Genomic DNA, 22,386 nt, shown 5'->3' with positions numbered 1-22,386 from the left:
CAGATAATCACTCGATGGAAAAACCACCGACAGCTGTCTGAACGCCATCTCAAAGCCATCCTATAAGACAAACGGATGTGTTCCTTTATCTCGCTCCATCAGCAAATCGGTCGTGACGCGCGAAGCCTCCGCTCGGCTTTCCATGACAAAATCTCTTGTTAAAAGTGAAATCTGCCGGAAAATGGTTGATGTCCAGCTCTTGTGATAACCAGAGAAAGTGCACACGACGGTCCCGGCTCCACAGAGCCATCTGTTTAGAAATGATCCGGTGGTTTGTGGCTCTCAATGGCGGCACGGAGCGCGGCGCGCCGAACGTCCTTAAAGCTGTAGTAACAGTCCTTATTCTCTGTGAAGCCCGTAAAATTTTCACCGAAAGCCAGATAAATTTTTCGAATGGTTTCCAGCTGCCAGTCTCTTAACAGTTTCTGAAAAAATTCTGATGGAAAAAAAGCCCAAATCATTCCGCCATTTCCTGACAATGAAAATCCGCCGAGGGGGTGGACCACTCCTCACTCAAAGCCTGCTCACAGGCGAATGACGCAACCGACAGGCGTGGAAAAACTCACGCATGCGCACAAGGGTTCAAGCTTGTCTGACGCAATCACACGTGATTCAAATCCATATGGTTTTTGAAAAAAATAATAAGGTCGGATACTTTTCTAATAGACCTCGTAAAACAACTAAGAAATCTCATGTACATAAATATTGACAGCCCTTACCATGAAGCTCAAAATTGAGTTCAGGTGCATCCTGTTTCTACTGATCATCCTTGAGATGTTTCTACAGCTCAATTGGAGTCCACCCAGGGTAAGGTCAGTTGATTGGACATGATAGGTGCATGAAGACTGCGGCATCATATTGAAGAAGACTTGAGGCAGTAATTGCTGCCAAAGGTGCATCAACAAAATATTGAGCAAAAGGTGTGAATACTTAAATACCTGTGATTTCTTAATTTTATTTATTTTTTAGTAAATGTGCAAAAAATAAAAAAGCAAGAAACTTTTTTTCATATTGTCATTATGGGGTGTTGTGAGTGGAATTTTGAGGGGGAAAAAATGAATTCACTCAATTTTGGAATAAGGCTGTAACATAACAAAATAAGCGAAGTGCTATGAATACTTTAAGGATGCACTGTATGTTACCACATAATGTGATAACTAACAGATGGTGCAAACTATTCCTTCTAAAAACCTTTTTGGATGAAAAAAGTCAGAATGCCACCTGTTTCCACATAATGTGTGATTATTGTAAGAGGTTCCCATACTTATCCCAGTGCCCTTGTGTTGTCATTGTCCCATTTGCCTAAACAGCTAATGCTATTAGTCAACACCCATTCTTAAGCCACTGACCAGTCTCTCATCTCTTGAACTTCCCTCTCAGGATGGTGAGCTGCCATTGCCAGGAAATACACCTCAGCAGAAGTAATAATAAAAATCAGTTGTTATTATCTCTGAGCAGGGGTGGTGGCCAAGTGGTTAATGCGCTTGGTTTCAGTGCAGAAGGTTCCGGGTTCAAATCCCACCCCTGCCACATTTCTCCATGTAATGTGGAGTTGCGTCAGGAAGGGCATCCGGCGTAAAACCTGTGCCAATTCAACATGCAGTTCCACCTTGGATTTGCTGTGGCGACCCTGAGTGCAAACAAGGGAGCAGCCAAAGGGACTTACTTACTAGTTATTATTATCTCTGCCAAGCGACACAAGAATCCTGTCAGAATTGTCTTTTCTCTATCTATTTATTTATGCCTTTTACATGCCTTAATGTGAGGATTTTAATGTAGCTTTTATGATGAACCCAAAACCAGGGCATGGTGGAAATCCTGGTAGAGTTCTGATTCAGACAGCTTGTGGCATCTCCCATCCTTTTCTGCATTCCACTCTGTCAGTTGGTGGTGGTAATGATGTGATATGGTAACAATGTAAGTAGCCTTATCATGATACATTCTCTCAGAAATAATTAAAATATACATATATGCAACAATTAAACGTTTGAAAACCGGGTGCATTATGTATTCATAACACAAATGCTTTTGCAAGCAGAAGCTAAGAACAAATTGTTTTTGTTAGAAATGCAAACCGTAAGTAAATGCCTTCTTTAAATCACTGAACACATGATCATATGTGAGGTATACATGTAATGCAATGAAAACCTTTTAAAATTAACATTTGAAAACTCTCTTATAGTAAATTTGTAAAAATTTATGAACTCGCCCTCAATTTTGTAGATGTTTCTAAAAGAGCAAATGAGTCCAAATAAGGTTTCTTTCAAATCAGAAAAAAAGTTTTTTTTTCTTCCAAAAGTGAGGTATTCCAGTTAAAAATGTTAGTTTTAAGGACAAAGAACTTTTTCTTCCCTCTTTCGTCTTCATCTTATTTCTTGTTATGCGTTTAGGAGTAGAACAAGTAGTTCATCCCTGCTATTGTATATTAGCCTCAGTGTTTGGGATACGATTTGGGAAATGTTGTGTGATCGGATGATGGACTGGATTTTATTTGAGTCTCCAGAGCGTGAAGTCAGCTGTTTGTGGATTTCTGCTTCATCATTTAGTAATTAAGGATGGATTATCACACATGGGTCAAATGTTTTGAACCCATCTTGGATTTATGTTTGTATATTAATTTTGTGTGTGGAAGATTTCATGAAGTGACTTACGGCGTCAGATTGGTGCCAAAACCACTCTTGCGTAAACCTGCGTTCTGGCGTATTAAATTATTTCACAAGCATAGATATTAACGTTCATTTAATGTTATTTGTTTTGTTGGACAGTATGTCTCATGTCCTCGGTCTGTCTTTATATCTCCTCTGGGACACAATAATGAATACTGTTCTTTTGCTTACACAAACAAAACAGTTTTACTTTTACACATACCGGTTCAGATATACAATGCAAGCAGTCACTGCATATATATGTCAAATGCTTTTTGTTTTTACTTGCTTCAGCACTAGTTAATCTGTGCATTTAAAGTGGCTTTGGGGAACCTCAGAAGCTTGGCTGGTGAACACTCTCTACCCTCTGTGACCAGCTCTCTGTGCTACCAGCATTGCCAAAACCATTAACTAAATGGATTTGCCATAGAAAGTTTTCTCACCCAATACCCATTCATTGTTCCCTGCCTTTGCTTTTGGATTAACTATTAAAAGATGCTGTATTATCAAATAGTTTTTACAGGCTGAGCTGACTAGTTGTTATCCACAAAATGGAGAGATGAAGCTGCACAACAAAACTTGCAGAGTAAGACAGACTGAGTACTTAAGGTTCCACTCCAAATAGTGTTAAATCAACTCTATGTAGTATTAAATCAAGTTGATAAATTCTAAGGGCCCCTTCACACATAACACTATTGAAGCCGATGAGTGCACAAAGGAGGAATTGCATGCCATTCGTGAAAAATCAGAGCTGCCTCCAACACTTCGTACACCTGTCGCTACAGTTATTCGCGCACACCAGCGGCGAAAGACAGAGTGCCCTGTGATAGCCCATTCGATCCCTCTTGCGGCAGATGTCAGCCAAATTTCAGGTGACACACATGAACATCCAACACTCCTCGCTTGACACTTAAAAATTGTGTGGCCATTCGCGCTGTTAGCACGAAAACTGAGCAGATGATCACTTTCGAGCTGGATTTGAAATTTATCTAAGTGCCCCCACGAGTGTGCCGTTATTTTTTTGCAATGCCACACTCGAGGTGCAATGCGTAATGCGTGTGCATCGCACATGTGCGCATGTTGCCCCTCCGCTGCCCGCCCCCCCCCAAAAAAACGTGGCAGCATACGTGTGTTTCACGTGCGGGGGTTGGGGGGCACACTTGCATAAAATGCTGATATATATATACATGCTCACATGGGGGGCAGACCACCACGTCTTAGTGCACATAGCACGGCGAGGTGCCTGTCAGCTGATCGCAGCACACTAATACACTGACAGCTGGAAATGACACAGGTCAGTGCACACAACGTGTAACATTACAAACACAGAGACTACCACCAGGACAGGTATATAAATAATTATGACAATGTCTGCATACGCAATTACATAACAAATAACTAAAATGAATGACCACATAATACAGAAACAGAGTGACACGGTCTGGTCGCTGAATGGACAATGTGGCATGTCCGCCCACAGTGGCTGCTGTTGAGATCTCTGGTTATGGACGTCCCAGCTGGGCAACACATTCCGTGTTTTGAAGGATATGAACTTACAACTTTCCTCCGTGATGCCCGTGTCTGCCTGCTGTCCTCATGTGGAAATACATAAAACATCTTTCGCCTTTGCGCCGGGCACACAGCACACCTCGGCATGATGCGTATCGGCCCGACACGCTTGTTCATATATCGTCTCTAATTTCTGTTTTTGTAAAACATATGTTTATCTGCCTGTTGATTTTACGTATTTCACTCTCCTGTTATAAGACAGCAATTGTAGCACAGTGGTAAAGTTCCCTTTTTGTAAATTGCAGGTTCGAATCCCGTGAGTGGCATTTATTTTTTATTTAACCGCAGGGTGTATTGTGTCCCCTTTTATTTAATATTTATATCAACCCAGTGATATTCACTAATTATACAGCTGTTTTGTTTTTATTTTATTTTTCTCCACATCAGTGGCGCGATGTGGTGCAACACGTTCCAGCTGCTCGCACTGTGTTCGTGGACGCGCACAATGGTTAGTGGCTCCCTATTTCATGTTTGGTTTGCGGATTTTCTTCCGGTTTATGCGTCTTTTGTGTTATGTGTGTAGGGGCTCTAAGAGTTCATTTGTACTCTGATGGAGTTGATTCAACCTTATTTGTCTACCATGAACTCCACCATGAATTTGATCTAGATGATGACAATCATCTAGATCATTGTCACTTGTATGCCGTAAATTATGTTTTTTTTTTCTCAGCAGATTAGTTTTGTAATATAATTGATTGTCTTCACTGATTTGTAGTGCAAGTCACAATAGTGTTTTTGGCCCCTTACAAATAACAGGTTGTGACTTATGCTTGTCTGTGTACAAATATTTTTCTCACGGTATGATTTCGATGTATCCAGGGAAACTGTAACTGTGAAATCAATACTGGAGGAGGAAATCTGCGCTTGAACTTTTGGCACTTATGAGTGAATTGCGCAGATGAGATAAACATACATATTGTTGTTCTGCAAGGTCTTTTGTTCCTCTCGCTTTCTGTCTCTCACTGTGTGTGTGTCCTATTATTATTATTATGATGATGATGATGATGATGATGAACTGGATCACTTTCCCCTTTTTTTTTTTTCTTTTTTTTTTACCAGCAGAAAGGGAGAGCACATGCACATGACCTATTTGTTACTGCGTCATTTAATATGTCCATATGCCCGATTGTTCAGTTTGTAGTGCAAAACGTCATAACTTAAGAATGGAAACACTGCCATTGTTTTATCATGTGGCTTCATCATCTCTTTTTTTTGTATGTGCTGGTTGTATTAAATTGTGCTGTAAAATCAATATTTTGGATTGCTGATGTTTTTAGGTGATTTATGGTCATGCTTTGTTAAAGCTTCTTTTTGGACTTGATGTTCTTTTAAGAAACAGGTTTTGCAGACGCCTTTGAGCATGTTGTAACATTTCTGCCGTTCTCCAGCGTGCCTCTCCTCTTTCATTGCTGAAATTACTCACTTGTTCATGCATTCATGTTTTCCTATGGAATAGACACTCAAACTCTCCATAGTAGACGTACAGACATGCAGGTGTAGTATGATGTCACTGGAATTCAAATATTTGAAATACAGTCAGGTCCTTAAGTTTTCTTAAGGTTTTCTTTAAAAAAAAAAAAAGACATTAAATTTAATTTACAATTTGCCTGAAGGCACATGGGAGACTCAAATCTAATTGTGATCTGTCCCACTCCACCATGAAACTATGGCTGATGATGCAGCAGGCAAACCACAGAGGTCCATAGCTTGCTAACCTTACATGTCACTGCACTGTGGGATTTGTATCCAAAAATTTATCAAGCTGGTCTCAAAATGCTGGTGAGAACCCTGCAGCCGATCAAGTATTCATAAACACCTGAAATAGCAAATCAGCTTTTGGCAGGGCAGGGAGAGATGGAAACCGTGTAGGTTCGTTGGTACTTGAGAATTGTGGGTGATTCTAGATGGGTGAACCATAAGTGTATAAAATGAATGAATTAAGCAGGAGCTTGTAAATTACTTCAGACCTCTTCTTCAGCTATTTCATCTTGACACCTGATTGGAGCAACCTTTGCTTTCCAGAGATATGCACTATTTGTTAGTCTTGCAAATCCGTTAATGTCTTGTTCTCATGCAGGTCGGTGTGTTCTACTGTCATGTCTTTGTTTGCTGGGTTCACATAGTTGAGTTGTAGTTAAGCAGAATGTAAGTTGTTGCAGAAAACAACGGTTTACTGTCCTGTGTGCATCAGAGTGAAGTGCAAATTTAGTTAATCTTGAAATGTGTAAATACTTCACCATGGTGTGGTTGTCTTAATTAAAAGTTATTCTTGTTTAATTGTTGTCATGTGGGCAGCACAGTGGCTTAGTGATTAGCGCTGTTGTTTCACAGCGGGAAGGTCCCTGGTTCTCTTCCAACCTGGTCCTTTCCGTGTGAAGTTTGCGTGTTCCAGTGTTTGAGCTGGTTCCCTCCGAGTGCGCCAGCTTCCTCCCACTTCCAAAGACAAGCAGGTTGTTAATTGTGAACTTTAAATTGTTTGTATGCGTCAGTGAGTTTGTCAATCTGTGTCTTGGCCTTACAATAGAGTGTGCAGTGTGTGATCCGTTTCTCACCCAGTGACTGCTGAGATAGGATCCAGCCTCCCCCAGTGATCTTTAATTGGAATAAACAGGTATAGAAAATGATTGTTGTACATGTGGCTTGCTTTTGTCTTAATGTGAACTTAAAAATGCTGAGTTTCTCCAGACCAAACTGCTGCCATTCTGAAGGTTTAGCCTACATTTCCGTGGTTGAGTTTAACGTGAGACAATAATCCTGCTGGGCATTATGGGGGCGGTCTGTCACTAGCATTAACCCTTTTTTCATGCACTCCCCCTAATCCTCCTTAGTTTTTCCACTGTTACCTGTTTCACTGTCGTTGAAATAAAGTGCTTATCTTCAAGCTCCATCTGTCTGTCTTGGCTTCATCTAAAGGGAAGAAGATTGACGATTGATAGCGTTATTGTGACTTTTCAGTTGGCTGTTGCACATGTAAAAGAAATGCCACAACTTGTTTTATTGGACTCGTGACACAGTTAACATTGTCTCATATCTCTTCCACAGATCTGTGTCCTCCTGTTTACATGCCTTTATATAGTGTCCTACCTCATCCTCACCCACTTTAAGAAGACTGCAGAGTTTGTGACAGGTGAGTTTTAATAGATGTGCCGCATAAATGCCTGCTTTTAAAGTGCTTTCCATCAAACTGCTGGAGGAAAATTGCCAGTGTTAACAACTGTGTACATTACATTTAGGGCTGCAGCTGTCGATTATTTTAGTAATCGAGTATGCTATTGATTATTCTGGCGATTAATCGAGTAATCGGATAAAAAGTACTTTTGCGTTTTTAAACATCAATAGTCCAGGGCTCTCCTAAGCAAGGGCACAATGTCACTGCGCCAAAGTGTTGGCATTTTGCTGAAATGGCAATGGGATGTGGCTTTCTGTTTTGTTTTCTCCAACTTGTAAAATTTAACCATTTTGTTGTTGTTGTTGTTGTTTGTTTTGTTTTTTTTATAAAGGTTGATGGACTGGGTTCCTGCGTGTTTTTTTTTTTTTAATCCCTCTTTAAAATTCAGCAGATGCATTTCAGCTGGAGGTTGAACATGCAGCCTCGCAGTCAGTTTTTTTTATTATTATTTTATTTGAGTTGCCGTGTTTGTGAAGGGTTGTGTGTTGCCCAAAAAAGCAAAAATTAAGTCAAACACTCAGTGTGAGTCTGAGGGAAACACAGAAGAAAGAGTGGACCTCTGCTGTTTGTCAATGTAGCCGCCGGGGACAGAGCTGTGACTCGCTCAGTCTGACAGCCCCTCACACTGGACAGAGAGAGACAGCAGCCGGTCAATAGTCCCTCCCCACGTAGAGCAGACCGTGTATTTTTTAAAAATAGACAAACACACTGCTTCGCTTTAAATGCACAGTAAGCCTATTTCAGATGATCAGCTGGACCATCTTTCTCTTAAAAGCCTTTATTTTACTCTGTGTGTCACGTTGGAAAGCGGTAGCTATTGTTGCAGATTTAATTAGCTGTTATGCTCCAGTCTTCTACTGTTTTTTTTGTTTTTTGTTTTTCTGCGGACATTGCAGCGCCACACACAGGCCTGGCATATGTACTACAACGTTAAACAAAGCTTCGAGGCACAGAATTTGCCCCAAACATTTTTTGTAATCGAATTATTCAAGTTACTCGACTAATCGTTTCAGCCCTTATTACATTATTATTGTAGAATTTTCTTCTGTAGACGAAGCACGGTTATAGAGGATTTCATGTTCTGTTGTGAAATGGCCTTTTGTTTTTATGAGCATACAGAGTGTAAAGTCAGCACCTCCACCAGCAAAAATACTTTAGGTACAGTTTGTGAGCAGGAATATCTGCAAGGTTAAAGACAGAGTTTTGACTAAACTTAGTGGAAATACTTATTTATTGTCATCATAATTATATTAAATAAAGAACCCGTTAAATCCTGGTGATGACCTTTTATGAATGCAAGTGCATAAAAATTGAGATTGGAGGGAACCTGTGTTTTGCGTCTGATTATTCACGAATACAGTTTGATCCAAACGGAAATCCAGATTTGGATATACTGTAAAGTTATAAAGGTAACAAGGCAGAAACATAGCATTTATTGTTGTATATTATGTTCAGGATTGTCAACAGTTTTTTTCTTTCTTTCTTTCTTTTTGGCCAGGGCATATCACACTCAATCAGCACTATCTTTTAAAAAATTATGTACCAGATTATGAATCATTACTTGCAACTCTTTCTCTTTTGCAAGTCCAAATGTAGCTGATATAATTAAATTAGCTATACAGCATCTGAAAAATGCACACAGATTCAGAGCTATTTTTAGTTATAAACATGATGTAACCTAAGGTGGTGAGCATTACCTGCCTGACAGTCAGTCCACCTGTGTTCAGCTACGGTCCACTTCATGATTTACTTCAGTACACACAGTCGGTCTGAGTTGTTTTTTTTTTTGTTGTTGTTGTTGTTTTTGTCTCCAAATGTAATATGACTTTAAATTGATTTTTCAAATCAAACATATTTTGTCATCAATATTTCTCCATCTCCACCTCTTTGTAAACCTGCAGTGTATTCAGAAAAAACCCCAACAAAACCATTGCATATGTCTCAATAAGACTGAATAATAATGATTACATACCTTGAAAGTGGTGTCTAATTTCACGCCTGTTGTGTTCAGACACAGAGCCATGTAGAACTCTACTGTGTGGTGCTGTGTTTTGTCCACAGAAAAACAACGTTCTATTGCAGCCTTCTTTGGACGTCTCCCTGTAGCTTTGCTAAGCTTAGCCATCAGTTTAGCTCAGCTTAGCCAATAACCCAAAATGTCTGGAAGCTGATCCACGTCATAGTTCTCCTATTAACAGCGATCACTCGTTGTACGAATCATGATCACAGAAGCAGGTTCATCAGTCAGACTCGCACATGTTGCATCTTAGCTTAGCTTAGCATGATGCGTCAGCACAATTCCACGCTTTTGGGAGAGACAACATGCTTTGTTAGATTTCACAAAGGGAAAGGATAAGACCTGTGGTTGGATCCATTTTTTGAAGACCATTCTCACTCACTCTGTGGCCGGCTTCACTTCTACTCTGTCCCTGTCCCAGAGAGACTTTGCTCCTCAGAATATTATATTTGGTAAATATTTTGACCTAATAAATAACAATAGTCATGTGATTCCATCCTCGCAAAGCACATATTTTAACAATTTTGGCATATTCACTGTCAAAGTACACAAAAACACTGATTTCACTCTAAAAACTTACATTTTACCCCATTCATTTCAGGGTCGTGACCTGAGATGATGTCACCCAAATTCATATTCCTCACAGCTTGAGGTTTCTGAGCATTTATCAGAGGCAGGTGAAATCGTGCTAATTTTCCCATGTTTATGTATAACAATTTCTCTGAGAATATGGCACCAAAAACAAAATGAAATACATCAATATTTTCATCATTCTTTATTTATTTAGAATGGTCAGCTCATTTGACATTTTATTTACTAGTGATACGCACCTTTTAGGGCAATGGCTAGATTTAAAAAAAAAAAATTGGTCTACCCCGCCTGCACTGTGCATGCGTTATTTGGGACCACAGCAGTACATCAGAGTCTGACTCGCTACACCCAAAGCGATCAAAGGGAATAATGTGATTATTAACCATCAGATGACAAATTAAATCATTGTAAAGTCAGTTTTAAGCAGAAAGCGAGGCAATAATCAGTGAATTGTAACTAATTTTAATTGTTACGCTCTGAAATGGCGTAGGGGCAGCAGCAGCTACTGCTCCGCTCTGATCGGTCCTCAGTCTTTTATTATGAGATGATGCTGAATTTATGTGGAAATGATTGTTGTACAAAAGCTTCAGATATCTGTCACTGAGATAGATCGTGACTGGAGTGCAGTTTTAAGCAGAAACAAGGTGATAATCAGTGAATCACTGGTGAGGCTCAGAAATGACACTGCTGAGCACCAAATTGACGCATGCGCATTGAAGGCAGGGCGGACCGATTTTTAGGGGGGGGGACTGTTCAGTCAGCGACACCGGTCTACAATGGTCTAAGTCGTCTCCTTATCTCCACTAGCTTGGGTGCTCACCTTGGGCAAGTGTCAGTACACCCTAAGCCTCACTTGGCCAGGGTTATGGCATGCATGCTCACCAATCTGGTGTGTACCCATTGATAAGACCAGGGTATGTCTTAAAACTACTTTCAAGGATGTTGACAACAGGGTGTCCCTGGTGCTCTGCGGCAGAGGAACCCTCTAGGTCAATGGCCCAGTAGTTGGTCAACAGATACCATCACCCGTCAAGATTACTGCCACTGCGGGGCAACCTCTATGTCTGCCAAGATTGTGGCACACCCGTGCACCACTTGACACTCAACCTGGAGGTCCAGAGAAGCAAAGCAGTGGGGGCACAACACCGCTTGCCTTCATTACCGTGCAAGTTGTTACATGAGGGGAGGATTCCCTCCATAACGGTCATAATTGAAACCGATGAACTGCCAAAGAAGAAGATATGCACTTTAAGTTAAGGTGCCTTGACAGTTACACGAATTTGATCTGCACACTTGCGCGCACTCTGCCCTGCAGGAGAGTAAACTTGTCACAAATAGTTGTAAACTGTGCGTGGCTTTGTGCAAGTGCGCAAAGCAAATTTTGAAATGTTCAAAATCTCTGTCACGCATTAATTATGTGAACTTCATGTGAACATTGCTCAAGCAATTAAAAAACACTGTGTGAGTGCGAGTGATTGTGTCAGTGCACTGCATCACAGCACAGCACATCTGATCTATTATAACGAGATGTTAAATGTATCATAAACGTAATTTTACAGCTGTTCGTGAGAAGGAATGAACATGCAACTGTTTTACCAATATAAATATTACAAAATAATTGCCTTTTAGACTGTTCCAATTACGTTATCCACCTCACGAAGCACAGAAGAGAGGAAGAGAGAGGGAAAAAAAGCTACTGCTGAAACGGTCCTCTGTGATTCTGGAAGCGATTAGAGGTGTTTTCAACAGCCAAACTCTGAGGAAAAAATGATTAAGCCGCCACGAAATCATTATTTTATATACGCAGCGTCCAGTGCACAAAGCGCAGCATCCAGCTCGGAACACAGCAGGTGGCATTGTCGCGATGAAGTGCGCGAGAGTACAAGCCAAAATGCGTGCAAGGGTCAATGCACCTTTAGTCATACAAATCTGTTAACTACTCGTTCCCATGAAAAACCGTGTGTTATAGTGTCAGGTTTGGTCTATTTGTGAGGTTCATATAGTTGTTAAGTGTTCACATAAGCAACAGTATGTAAGTTGTTGGAATAAAGTTCAGCCTACTTTGCTGCGTGTTAATTTATCTAGAAATGCATACTTTACCATTGTGTGGTTCTCTATTGGAAATCCTTGTGTATTACATTCCAGGATTCTCAGCAGTTTTTTGTTGTTGTTGTTGTTTTTTTTATTAGGCTATTACTGTTATTAGGTTATTTACTTTGTTAGGTTGGTGGAGTCCATGCAGAGGCATGATTTCTAATCAGCACTGCTTCAGGATTTACTGACTGTTCACCGGAAAGCTAGCTAGTACTCACACAAGTTGGAAATTTTATTTGCACTTGGCAAACATTAGTATATCAGGAAAACTACAAAATCAGAGGTCTCAAACTCATTCCAGAAAGGGCAGAGAGAGTGATTAACATCACTTTGAGCAGGTGGAATCAATTAATCAGTGAAATCACCTGGTGGAGTGGGTGGTTGCAATGAAAGCCTGCACCCTCTTGGTCCTTTCTGGAACAAGGTTGAGACCTCTGTACTAAATCAGTGGGCTTTTTAAAAAATAAATATTTGCAAATTAGGAGTGGGCCATTTCTTATTGTTGTCGATACACCTGGAGAAATCCCCCCCCCGTGATAAGAATTTGTCATCCCATAAGAGTAACAACAAAGTGGTTGACGTGTTTCCATGTGTGCTGCGTGTGTTCAGCTGATGCAGCATGAAAACAATCACGGCAGAAAAAGTTCAAAGCTTAAGTGATGATGAAAGTTTTTACTGACCGGACAACACACAGTTGTACAATGTGACACTACAGTATCATAATGCATCAGTGTGATGTAGAAATGTTTTGTGGAATCGCAGAATTACAGTGTTACATGTGCGTTCCTTTCTGCTGTGTGCAGTGACGGATAAGAACGGAGGGAGGTGCACAGCATGTTAGGTGCTTTGTCTGATCACTCAGCAGTTGCTCTGATTGTAAACCAACACGTTGTGTCACTCTAATGTATGTGTTGTGCTTAACGGTCAGGAGCATGAGGTTTGACTGTTACTGTCCCTACAAAGAGGTGCTTTATTTGTCATGACACTGAATTAGTACTTTCATTTTTAACTGTAAGAAAATTTTGTTTTGGTTAACATTGACTTTTTATTATCACTTCAAACAATGTTTTATGTTTTCTGATGTGACTGCACTGTCAGTTTTAGAACAAATCCAATAGCATGTTGCTATTGGAAGCAGATGTTGCAGGTCTCTGTTCTCACTGTGGCTGGGCTGGGACCTGGGAACCAGCCAGCTTTTTTATTTTTCTTTCCGAGTACTGAATCCTTGGAAACCTGTTATACGTTAGCCCTCTGTAGTTAATGACATCTGTGCATCAACATGAAAACAGTTGTGCCTCGCAGCAATTTTATTGTGCAATACCAAAGTACACCGGTTGTTATTGAAAGTAATATGTCAAGAACTGGTTTTCAGCCCTTGGTCTTCAGTTGAACAACTATGATGGGATAATTTAAGAAGATGTTATTGCACCATGTAGTCAAATGGGTTATTCATTCAAAATGTACAGTAACTGAGAATGTGCAAGCTCATACTGCAAGTTACTATACTGTTTTTGTGTGCGTGTGTGCATGCGTAGGCGCCCAGATTCCTAAAGTGGATTGGGCATGGAAAATCATTTATACAAATCCTACCCAAGGATCCTCCGAGGAGGCTCAGTACTGAACACATCCAGTCGTCACCTTAGGACACTGGTCAGTATCAACTAGTGGCCACCTGTTCACTATGCTCACTAACTGGATAATAAACAGTGCACATGTACATGTTTCTCTCACATCATTGAAACGTCAGATAAATCACTTTAGTGCAAGTCATTGCACAGCCTCATTGTAGAGGCTCAACTTGGCTTATAGCATGAAGATGGTGTCTGTAAGGCTTCTATTGTAACCAGTCTGTAGCCTGGGAGCTTCTGGTAGCACACACCTAAACAGGTCTTTACGGTATAAGATTTAATTGCTGTCAACAGAAACTTGAGATTTCAACATACTCTGCACCACACCAGGATGCTACCTGGGTGCAGGTCCTGTCCAAGGCCTAAGCTGTAATATATCAACAGTTGCATCCTGCTTTTCAGCATCTGTTGTAATGTTGTAGTCATGCTTTGACAGACTGAGTAAACTGATTAGTAACTGACTGGAATAATTTATCCGGTGGCAAAATCGCCTAATCTGTCAGTCTCTGGTGGATTTGGGGCGCTGATGGAATGAGTGGACAACCACTGAATGTGCATGTGTAGCACTTCTAGACGTGAACAAAAGATGAACAGATAACACATGGATGAAACTAACATCTACCAGACATCCACTGGCGGAGATGAGAGAACAAGCCCAGCTTTGATGCCCACTGTTTCTGACAAATGCTGCACGTGGTTGCTGTGGGAAGCTTCTGCCGGTCAGGCTCTTGCGCTCTCTCCTTCCTCTTTCTCCTCTTCTCCTCCATGTTATTTGTCCACACTTTTTCAAAGGCTTCCTCTCCTGTGTGGATCATTGGCATCTGTCAAGGATGTTGTTGTCATACTGGAAGTCCAAGAGTGAAGTGGTGGTGATTTTCACCTTGGCTCTCCATCGGCTCAGGCTATGGAGCTTTCCATCTTTTCTGTACATGATGTCAATTAATGGTGGCAACTTGTCCTTGATCAGGTGGATGATTGTTGCCATGAAGATAATGAAGAGTGTAGGTTATTATGAAGAGGCCTCAGGATCTTGCTGAATTTCTCTGGACAGCCCGTTTTGCTCAGAGTCTTCCACAGAATTGGGCGTGACAAGCTGCCAGACTCCTTTGTCAAGTCAATGAAGGTGAGGTACAATGAATGGTGTTGCTCTCAACACTTTTCTTGCATTTGGCGGACAGTGAAGATCATGTTTATTGTCCAAATTGATGGTCAGAAGCCATTCTCTTTTTCAGGATGGATGTGTTCTGGTTGTGGTCTCAGACAGTTGTTGAGTACAACCCCAATTCCATTGAAGTTGGGATATTGTGTGAAATGTAAATGAAAACAGAATACAATGATTTGCAAATCCTCTTCAACCTATATTCAATTGAAAACACCACAAAGACAAGATTTTTAATGTTTAAACTGATAAACTTTATTGTTTTTGTGCAAATATTTGCTCATTTTGAAATGAATGCCTGCAACATGTTTCAAAAAAGCTGGGACAGTGGTATGTTTACCACTGTTTTACATCACCTTTCCTTCTAACAACACTCAAGCATTTGGGAACTGAGGACACTAATTGTGAGAGTCATGATTGGATATAAAAGGAGCATCCCCAAAAGGCTCAGCCATTCACAAGCAAAGATGGGGCGAGGATCACCACTTTGTGAACAACTCAGGGTTCTAGCTAGGATAAAATTTTAGCATAGTGGTAATGTCATGGGAGCGAAGCGACCGAGGGGGGTGATGGTGCTGAAGGGGGAAGCTTTTGAAAATTCAAGCTAAAAATTGCCCATTCTAGGGGTACCCAAAGGGGAAAAGCCAGGTACGACAGCCCAAGTCCCTTCATCATGTCCAGAAGGCTGGGGAAGTTTGTTGAGTAGGCAATCTCATTCTGAGTTTGCCAGTACATGGCCCTCAGTGAGGCATTCGGAGTCTGTGGACATTTTTAAGTCAAGACTTAAAACCTATTTTTATTCTCTTTCTTATGAGTAGTTTTTATTTTATGTTTTATTCTTTTACTTCTGTTTTTAATTAGGTAATTGAATTTTTTTATTTTTATTTATTTATTTTATTTTTTTTATGTTGAACTGTTCTGTGTGAGGCACCTTGAGATGGCTTTTGTTGTAATTTGGCACTTTATAAGCTGATTAAATTGAAATTGAACAACATTTTATTGAGTCTTAAAGTAAATAAATATGAACTTGGTTACTGGATCCTTAAACTCTGGACATAATAAACTCTACATGGTGGATCCTTGATCTCTGGACATAAACAGAAATAAAATCTGTTAGTTTTTGTCAAAAGCATTTCCTTTCAGACATTATTATTGGCATGGATGTCTTTCCATACCTATGAGCTGAGCTCTTGCAGCTGTGCTGCAGGTCAGTTTTATAAAGAGTGCAGGACGTCTCATTTTTGGAGGAAAAAACGTTTTAGTCTATTGTAGTTTATTGTCTGTATTGCAACATTTGTAAGAGGTGTCATTTTATTTAAAGCAGCAATTCGTTTTGAAGTTATTAATTCCGAGTGGACTCTGTCTCAGCAAAGAGCCGCACAGCGTTTGAAGCTCTGCCAACGGAACGGAGGACGATTCTCGTTTGTTGACTGCAACAAGACAAGAGTCCCAGTTAGTGACTTTAATCCACACAAAAGTGACTCATGATATTTTAATGGCTTTCACAGGGGTTAAGAAGCGGACTTACCGCTTCTGAAGAGCAGCGAATCAAAGAGCCACGAGCCATTGAATTGAAGCATTGCTTCGATTCACACTTCAAACTGGTCACGCCGTACAAACGGTTGATTAGACGCTGTATTGAAAATAAGCATAACAGTCCAAAATTATAGCGTAACGGGCCATAACGCAAGTTTGCGCTAGCTAGAACCCTGCAACTGCGTGAAAAAATAGTCCAACAGTTTAAGAACAATGTTTCTCAATGTTCAATTGCAAGGAATTTAGGGATTCCATTATCTGCAGTCCATAATATAATCAGGAGAATCTGGAGAACTTTCTACATGCAAGCGGCAAGACCAAAAACCAACGTTGAATGCCTGTGACCTTTGATCCCTCAGGTGGCACTGCATTACAAACCGACATCATTCTGTAAAGGATCTTACCGCATGGGCTCAGGAACACTTCAGAAAACCATTGTCAGTTAACACAGTTTGTCGCTACATCTACAAGTGCAAGTTAAATCTCTACCATGCAAAGCGAAAGCCATACATCAACAACATCCAGAAACGCCGCCACCTTCTCTGGGCCTGAGCTCATTTGAAATGGACAGACGCAAAGTGGAAAAGTGTGCTGTGCTCTGATGAGTCCACATTTCAAATTGTTTTTGGAAATCATGGACGTCGTGAGGGAAAAACACCATCCAGATTGTTACCAGCACAAAGTTCAAAAGCCAGCATCTGTGGTGGTATGGGGGTGTGTTAGTGCCTATGGCATGAGCATCTTACACATCTGTGATGGCACATCAATACTGAAAGGTACATTCAGGTTTTGGAGCAACACATGCTGCCATCCAAGCAACATCTTTTTCAGGGACGTCCCTGGTTATTTCAGCAAGACAATGCCAAGCCACATTCTGTGCGTGTTACAATAGCATGGCTTCATAGTAAAAGAGTGCGGATACTAGACTGGCCTGCCTGCAGTCCAGACCTGTCACCCATTGAAAATGTGTGGCGCATTATGAAGCGCCAAGTACGACAGCGGAGACCCCGGACTGTTGAGCAGCTGAAGTCGTACATCACGTAAGAATTCCACCTACAAAGCTTCAACAATTCGTGTCCTCAGTTCCCAAATGCTTACTGACTGTTGTTAGAAGGAAAGGTGATGTAACACAGTGGTAAACATACCACTGTCCCAGCTTTTCTGAAACATATTGCAGGCATCCATTTCAAAATGAGCAAATATTTGTACAAAAACAATAAAGTCTGTCAGTTTTAACATTAAATATCTTGTCTTTGTGGTGTATTCAGTTGAATATAGGTTGAAGAGGCTTTGCAAATCATTGTATTCTGTTTTTAGTTACATTTTGCACAACGTCCCACCTTCATTGGAATTGGGGTTGTATGTCTTGAAACCAGGAAAAGTTTTTCTGAATGCAGCTCTCTGTGTTGCCAGTGGAAATGTGATGTCATTTGTCCACCGGAGCTCCAAATCCATGAGAGATTGACGGATTACGCAATTTTGCCACCGGATAATATGTAAATGCGTGACAAATCCATTTGTTCTGTCCGTCACAGTGTGACAACACCTCAAGCATGGGGGGAAGATCTCTCTCTCTCCACAGGAGGAAGGGAGGTCAGCATTTAGATTGAACAATATGCCTGGTATTTGTATTTATATTTACAAATGTTTTTTTTTGTTTGTTTGTTTGTACTTTCACTTTTGATGCTCTGTGTGCTTCTTATCCTGTGTACTCCTGTACAGTGTTGCTGGAACCTCAATTTTCCTGAGGGAGTCTTCCCAAGGGATTAATAATGTTCCATCTAATCTACACTGGCTACGTTTACATGCCGTTAATATTCGGGATAAGGTCAATATTCCAGTTTCTGAATCATTAGGAATAACCCGTTTACATGCTTAAGCAGACAGAGTTATTCCTGTATACATGGTCATTGGTATCATTTGGAATACCCCTATCTAAACAGCGACGCACGTCTTCCACCGGTGCTTGATTTGGTCTGGCGTTCGTGCAAATCCTGCTTCGCGTAACTTTTCGGCCACCTTCTTGTAAATATCGCTATCTCAGTACTTTCTCCCGTCAATAAAAGACATTATATTCATGTCTTTCACGATACTAATAAAGTATTCAGTTTCCTCCTCACTCCAAAAGTGTGGTGCTGTGCTGCCGTGTCTGGATTTCCCCATGCTTGTTTACCTCTGCCTCTGTGGTGTCCGGTGGGTTGCGCGCGCCACATAAAAGTAGTTGCCGTACTCAAAAGACCAAGATTCCTTGTGGCTAGGACATGCACAGAACACAAAATAATTTTCCTTTCTATGGGGATATTCCGATGCGCGTTTATATGACCTGATATTCGGGTTAGAAAAGGAGTAACCCAGGGGTCATATTCGGGTTTTTAAAAACCGGAATATGAGCATATTCGGGTTTTTGCGGGTGTTTACATGGCCGTGCGCAGCTGGGTTATTGCTAATATTCCGGTTATGAAAGGGGTATTGGCTGAATGTAAACGTAGTCTGTGAATCCCCTCTGGCCACCCTGTGGGACATGTTGGGTATTGAGTGAAAGTTTAAACCCTGTGTTTCTGGGGGATGGTATCAAACTAGAAAGTGACTACTCACAGCTGGTAGTCATTATTAGTACCGTGTATCCAGAAAGTATTCACAGCGCTTCACTTTTTCCAAATTTTATGTTATAGCCTTATTCCAAAATGGAGTAAATTCATTTTTTCCCTCAAAATTCTACTCACAACACCCCATAATGACAACATGAAAAAGGTGTTTTGGGGGGGGGGGGTTGCAAATTTTTTAAAAACAAAAAACTAAATCACACGTACATAAGTATTCACACCCTTTGCTCAATACTTTGTTGATGCACCTTTGGCAGCAATTGCAGCCAAAGTCTTCTTGAATATGATGCCACAAGTTTGGCGCACTTTTGCAGCACCTCTCAAGCTCCATCAGGTTGGATGGGGAGCATCGGTGCACAGCCATTTTCAGATCTCTCCAGAGGTGTTCAATCGGATTCAGGTCTGGGCTCTGGCAGGGCCACTCAAGGACATTCAGAGTTGTCCTGAAGCCACTGCTTTGATATCTTGTCTGTGTGCTTAGGGTCATTGTTCTGATGAAAGATGAACCATCTCCCTAGTCTGAGGTCAAGAGCACTCTGGAGCAGGTTTTTATCCAGGATGCCTCTGTTCATTGCTGCATTCATCTTTCCCTAAATCCTGACTAGTCTCCCTGTTTCCGTCGCTGAAAAACATCCCCACAGCATGATGCTACCACCACCATGCTTCACTGAAGGGCTGGTGCCTGGCATTCACATCAAATAGTTCAATCTTTGTCTCATCAGACAAGAGAACTTTAATTGTCATGGTCCAAGAGTCCTTCAGGTGCCTTTTGGCAGGTCCGGGTGGGCTGCCATGTGCCTTTTACTAAGGAGTGGCTTCTGTCTGGCCACTCTACCATGCAGGCTTGATTGATGGATTGCTGCAGAAATGGTTGTCCTTCTGGAAGGTTCTCCTTTCTCCACAGAGGAATGCTGGAGCTCTGACAGAGTGACCTTCAGGTTCTTGATTACCTCCCCGACTAAAGCCCTTCTCCCCCGATCGCTCAGTTTAGACGGGTGGTCAGCTCTAGGAAGAGTCCTGGTGGATCTGAACTTCTTCCAGTTATGGATGATGGAGGCCACTGTGCTCATTGGGACCTTCAAAGCAACATTAATGTTTAGAAACATCTCAGTGATCATCAGTGGAAACGGGATGCACTCGAGCTCTTTTTTTTTTTTTTTTTTTTTTTTGAATAAGGTAACATTAAAAAAGTGCAGTGCTGTGAATGCTTTCTGGATGCACTGTAAGAACTCTCACAATCACAATCAAGAAGCCCCAGATCCTCAAGACATGAATCTGACATTCAAATTTTTAACATTTTTTTTCTGTTTGCACCCCCAGTGTTCTGAATACTTTCTCAATTGCAGTGATGTTGGTTGGGGGGTGGTGTGGTGCATTTACTGGTGTGTCTGTACTAATTTGGTATCTTTTGTAATTGTTTGCCTCTCTGCTTTTCAGATGATATTGAAGATGCCACCGTCAACAAAATTGTGTAAGTGAATAGCTGTAATGATTAACTGTTTTCTGGCAGTCTGTTCTCACTCAGTCACAGTGTTGGTGTGTCTTCATGAATGAATGGGTCAGTGTGACACAAGAGAGGTTGTCGAGTGGTCATTTGATGTGTGCTTGTGTTAGGATGGGGGGGGCACATCAGTCCCTTTCTGCCCTTTGTCCTAACACACTGGGCAGTTCATTGCCTTTTCACTGGGCGCATATATAGGCCTTTTAATTACACAATAAGGTTGAGATGAGAATAAACAGAGTTCTGAAACAAGAATCCTTACTCACAACCTGTTTTCCTGCTTTTTGTTGTTGTTGTTGTTGCTTTTTTTCTCTTTCTTCCCAGGCTGTGGTTGTGCACATTCACCCTGTCTGTTGCGGTTTGTGCTGTGCTCCTTCTCCCCATCTCCATTCTGTCCAACGAGGTGCTGCTCATCTTCCCACAGAGTTACTACATGCAGTGGCTCAATGGATCTCTTATCCGTGGTACATTTTATTGTCTTCATCCACAGTGTAAAAATAGTATTTGATATGCATAGGAAGCATTGCTGTTTGAAAACTGGTTCGGATTTTTTAGGGTCTTTGGAAATGACAGCAAATCAGTCGTGTACAGGCCTGCTTTTAGAGAGATAATTAATATAGATTAGGTGTGTGTGTGTGTGTGTGTGTGTGTGTGTGTGTGTGTGTGTGTGTGTGTGTGTGTGTGTGTGTGTGTGTGTGTACCTCAGGCAAACACTCCCAACAAAGTCAATATGAAGCTGACATAGAAAACAGGTCTGTATTGTTGTTTCATGAGAAATATTGTGACTATAATCTCAACTGTTTCTTTGATGTACGTTTTTGCACAATCTCATCTGTTCCCACAGCCTTGTTGTTGCACTGCCTCACTGTGGAAAATAGTGGCATTACAAAAATGTTTCAGTGCAATTTTTAGGTGTGGAAAATCGTTGAAGAATAACGTGTGGATGGTTTAAAAAATATCTATCTTTTCTTCTGTTAGGTTTGTGGAACCTAGTTTTTCTCTTCTCTAATTTGTCCTTGGTCTTCCTGATGCCCTTTGCCTACTTCTTCACTGAGTCTGAGGGATTTGCAGGATCCAAGAAGGTACTCTGTTTGACTTCCTCCAGTACATTACACCTGTATCCATTACCAAAAATGTATTTGAGCCTGTTAATGTAATATTTTGTGTTTGTGTGTGTCTGTAGGGCGTAATGGCACGAGTGTATGAAGCAGTTGTGCTGCTGTTGTTGCTGGCACTGCTGGTATTTGGCATTGTGTGGGTGGCATCAGCCCTCCTACATGACAGTATGGCCAGGAAGAGCCTCTATGGTGAGTTGCCTGTAATATACCAGAAATCCTTTCATTTTCATTTATTTATTTTGTTTGTTTGTTTATATTTAACCAGGTAGATCAGATAAGATCAGGTTCTCATTTACAAGGGTGACCTGGCCAAGAGGCATCAAAAGAGGCATAAACAACAAAAAATTCAAAACAGTCAGGACTTAATGGAAAAACAGAAAAAATAGATAATACAATTATAAAGCAAGTCATATTAATCATAAAAAGGAATTATATTTGCAGTAATTGCAGTGTTATATGTTAAAAAGCAAATGGGTAAAAGCACATACAGTGATCTTGTACTGTTGATTGTATGGAATTTTTAAAAGTGGAAAGTGGAATAAATGAGCTAAGCTTTTAGATCTGTTGCAGATGAAAACTGAAAAGAGGAGTGACCGAAGGAGGTGCAGGTTTGGGTATGAGGGGATTGATGAAGCTACAGGAACGTAAACTGCGATTTGTGTTGTGAATATTAAGGAGTGAATGTACGTAGGTACAAAGGGGTTTTCCCAATGACAGTTTTGTAAATGAACAGAAACCAGTGAGTGTGTCTGCAAA

General features: G+C 40.9%; 1 protein-coding gene across 1 annotated transcript in view; it reads left to right on the top strand.

The window, feature by feature from the left end:
* The window catches only part of lmbr1l (limb development membrane protein 1-like), a 51,267-nt gene that overhangs the window by 17,921 nt on the left and 10,960 nt on the right, over positions 1–22,386 (top strand). Inside the window, exons 2-6 of the mRNA XM_034172411.1 lie at positions 7,257–7,341; positions 20,449–20,482; positions 20,837–20,976; positions 21,491–21,594; positions 21,696–21,895. Coding sequence (XP_034028302.1) covers positions 7,257–7,341; positions 20,449–20,482; positions 20,837–20,976; positions 21,491–21,594; positions 21,696–21,895 — 563 coding nt within the window. The remainder of the gene's footprint in view (positions 1–7,256; positions 7,342–20,448; positions 20,483–20,836; positions 20,977–21,490; positions 21,595–21,695; positions 21,896–22,386) is intronic.

This window comes from Thalassophryne amazonica, chromosome 6 (assembly GCF_902500255.1).
Source record: "Thalassophryne amazonica chromosome 6, fThaAma1.1, whole genome shotgun sequence".
NCBI lineage: Eukaryota > Metazoa > Chordata > Actinopteri > Batrachoidiformes > Batrachoididae > Thalassophryne > Thalassophryne amazonica.
Note: the sequence above shows the minus strand (reverse complement) of the source record. Positions and strands in the feature narration are given on the sequence as shown.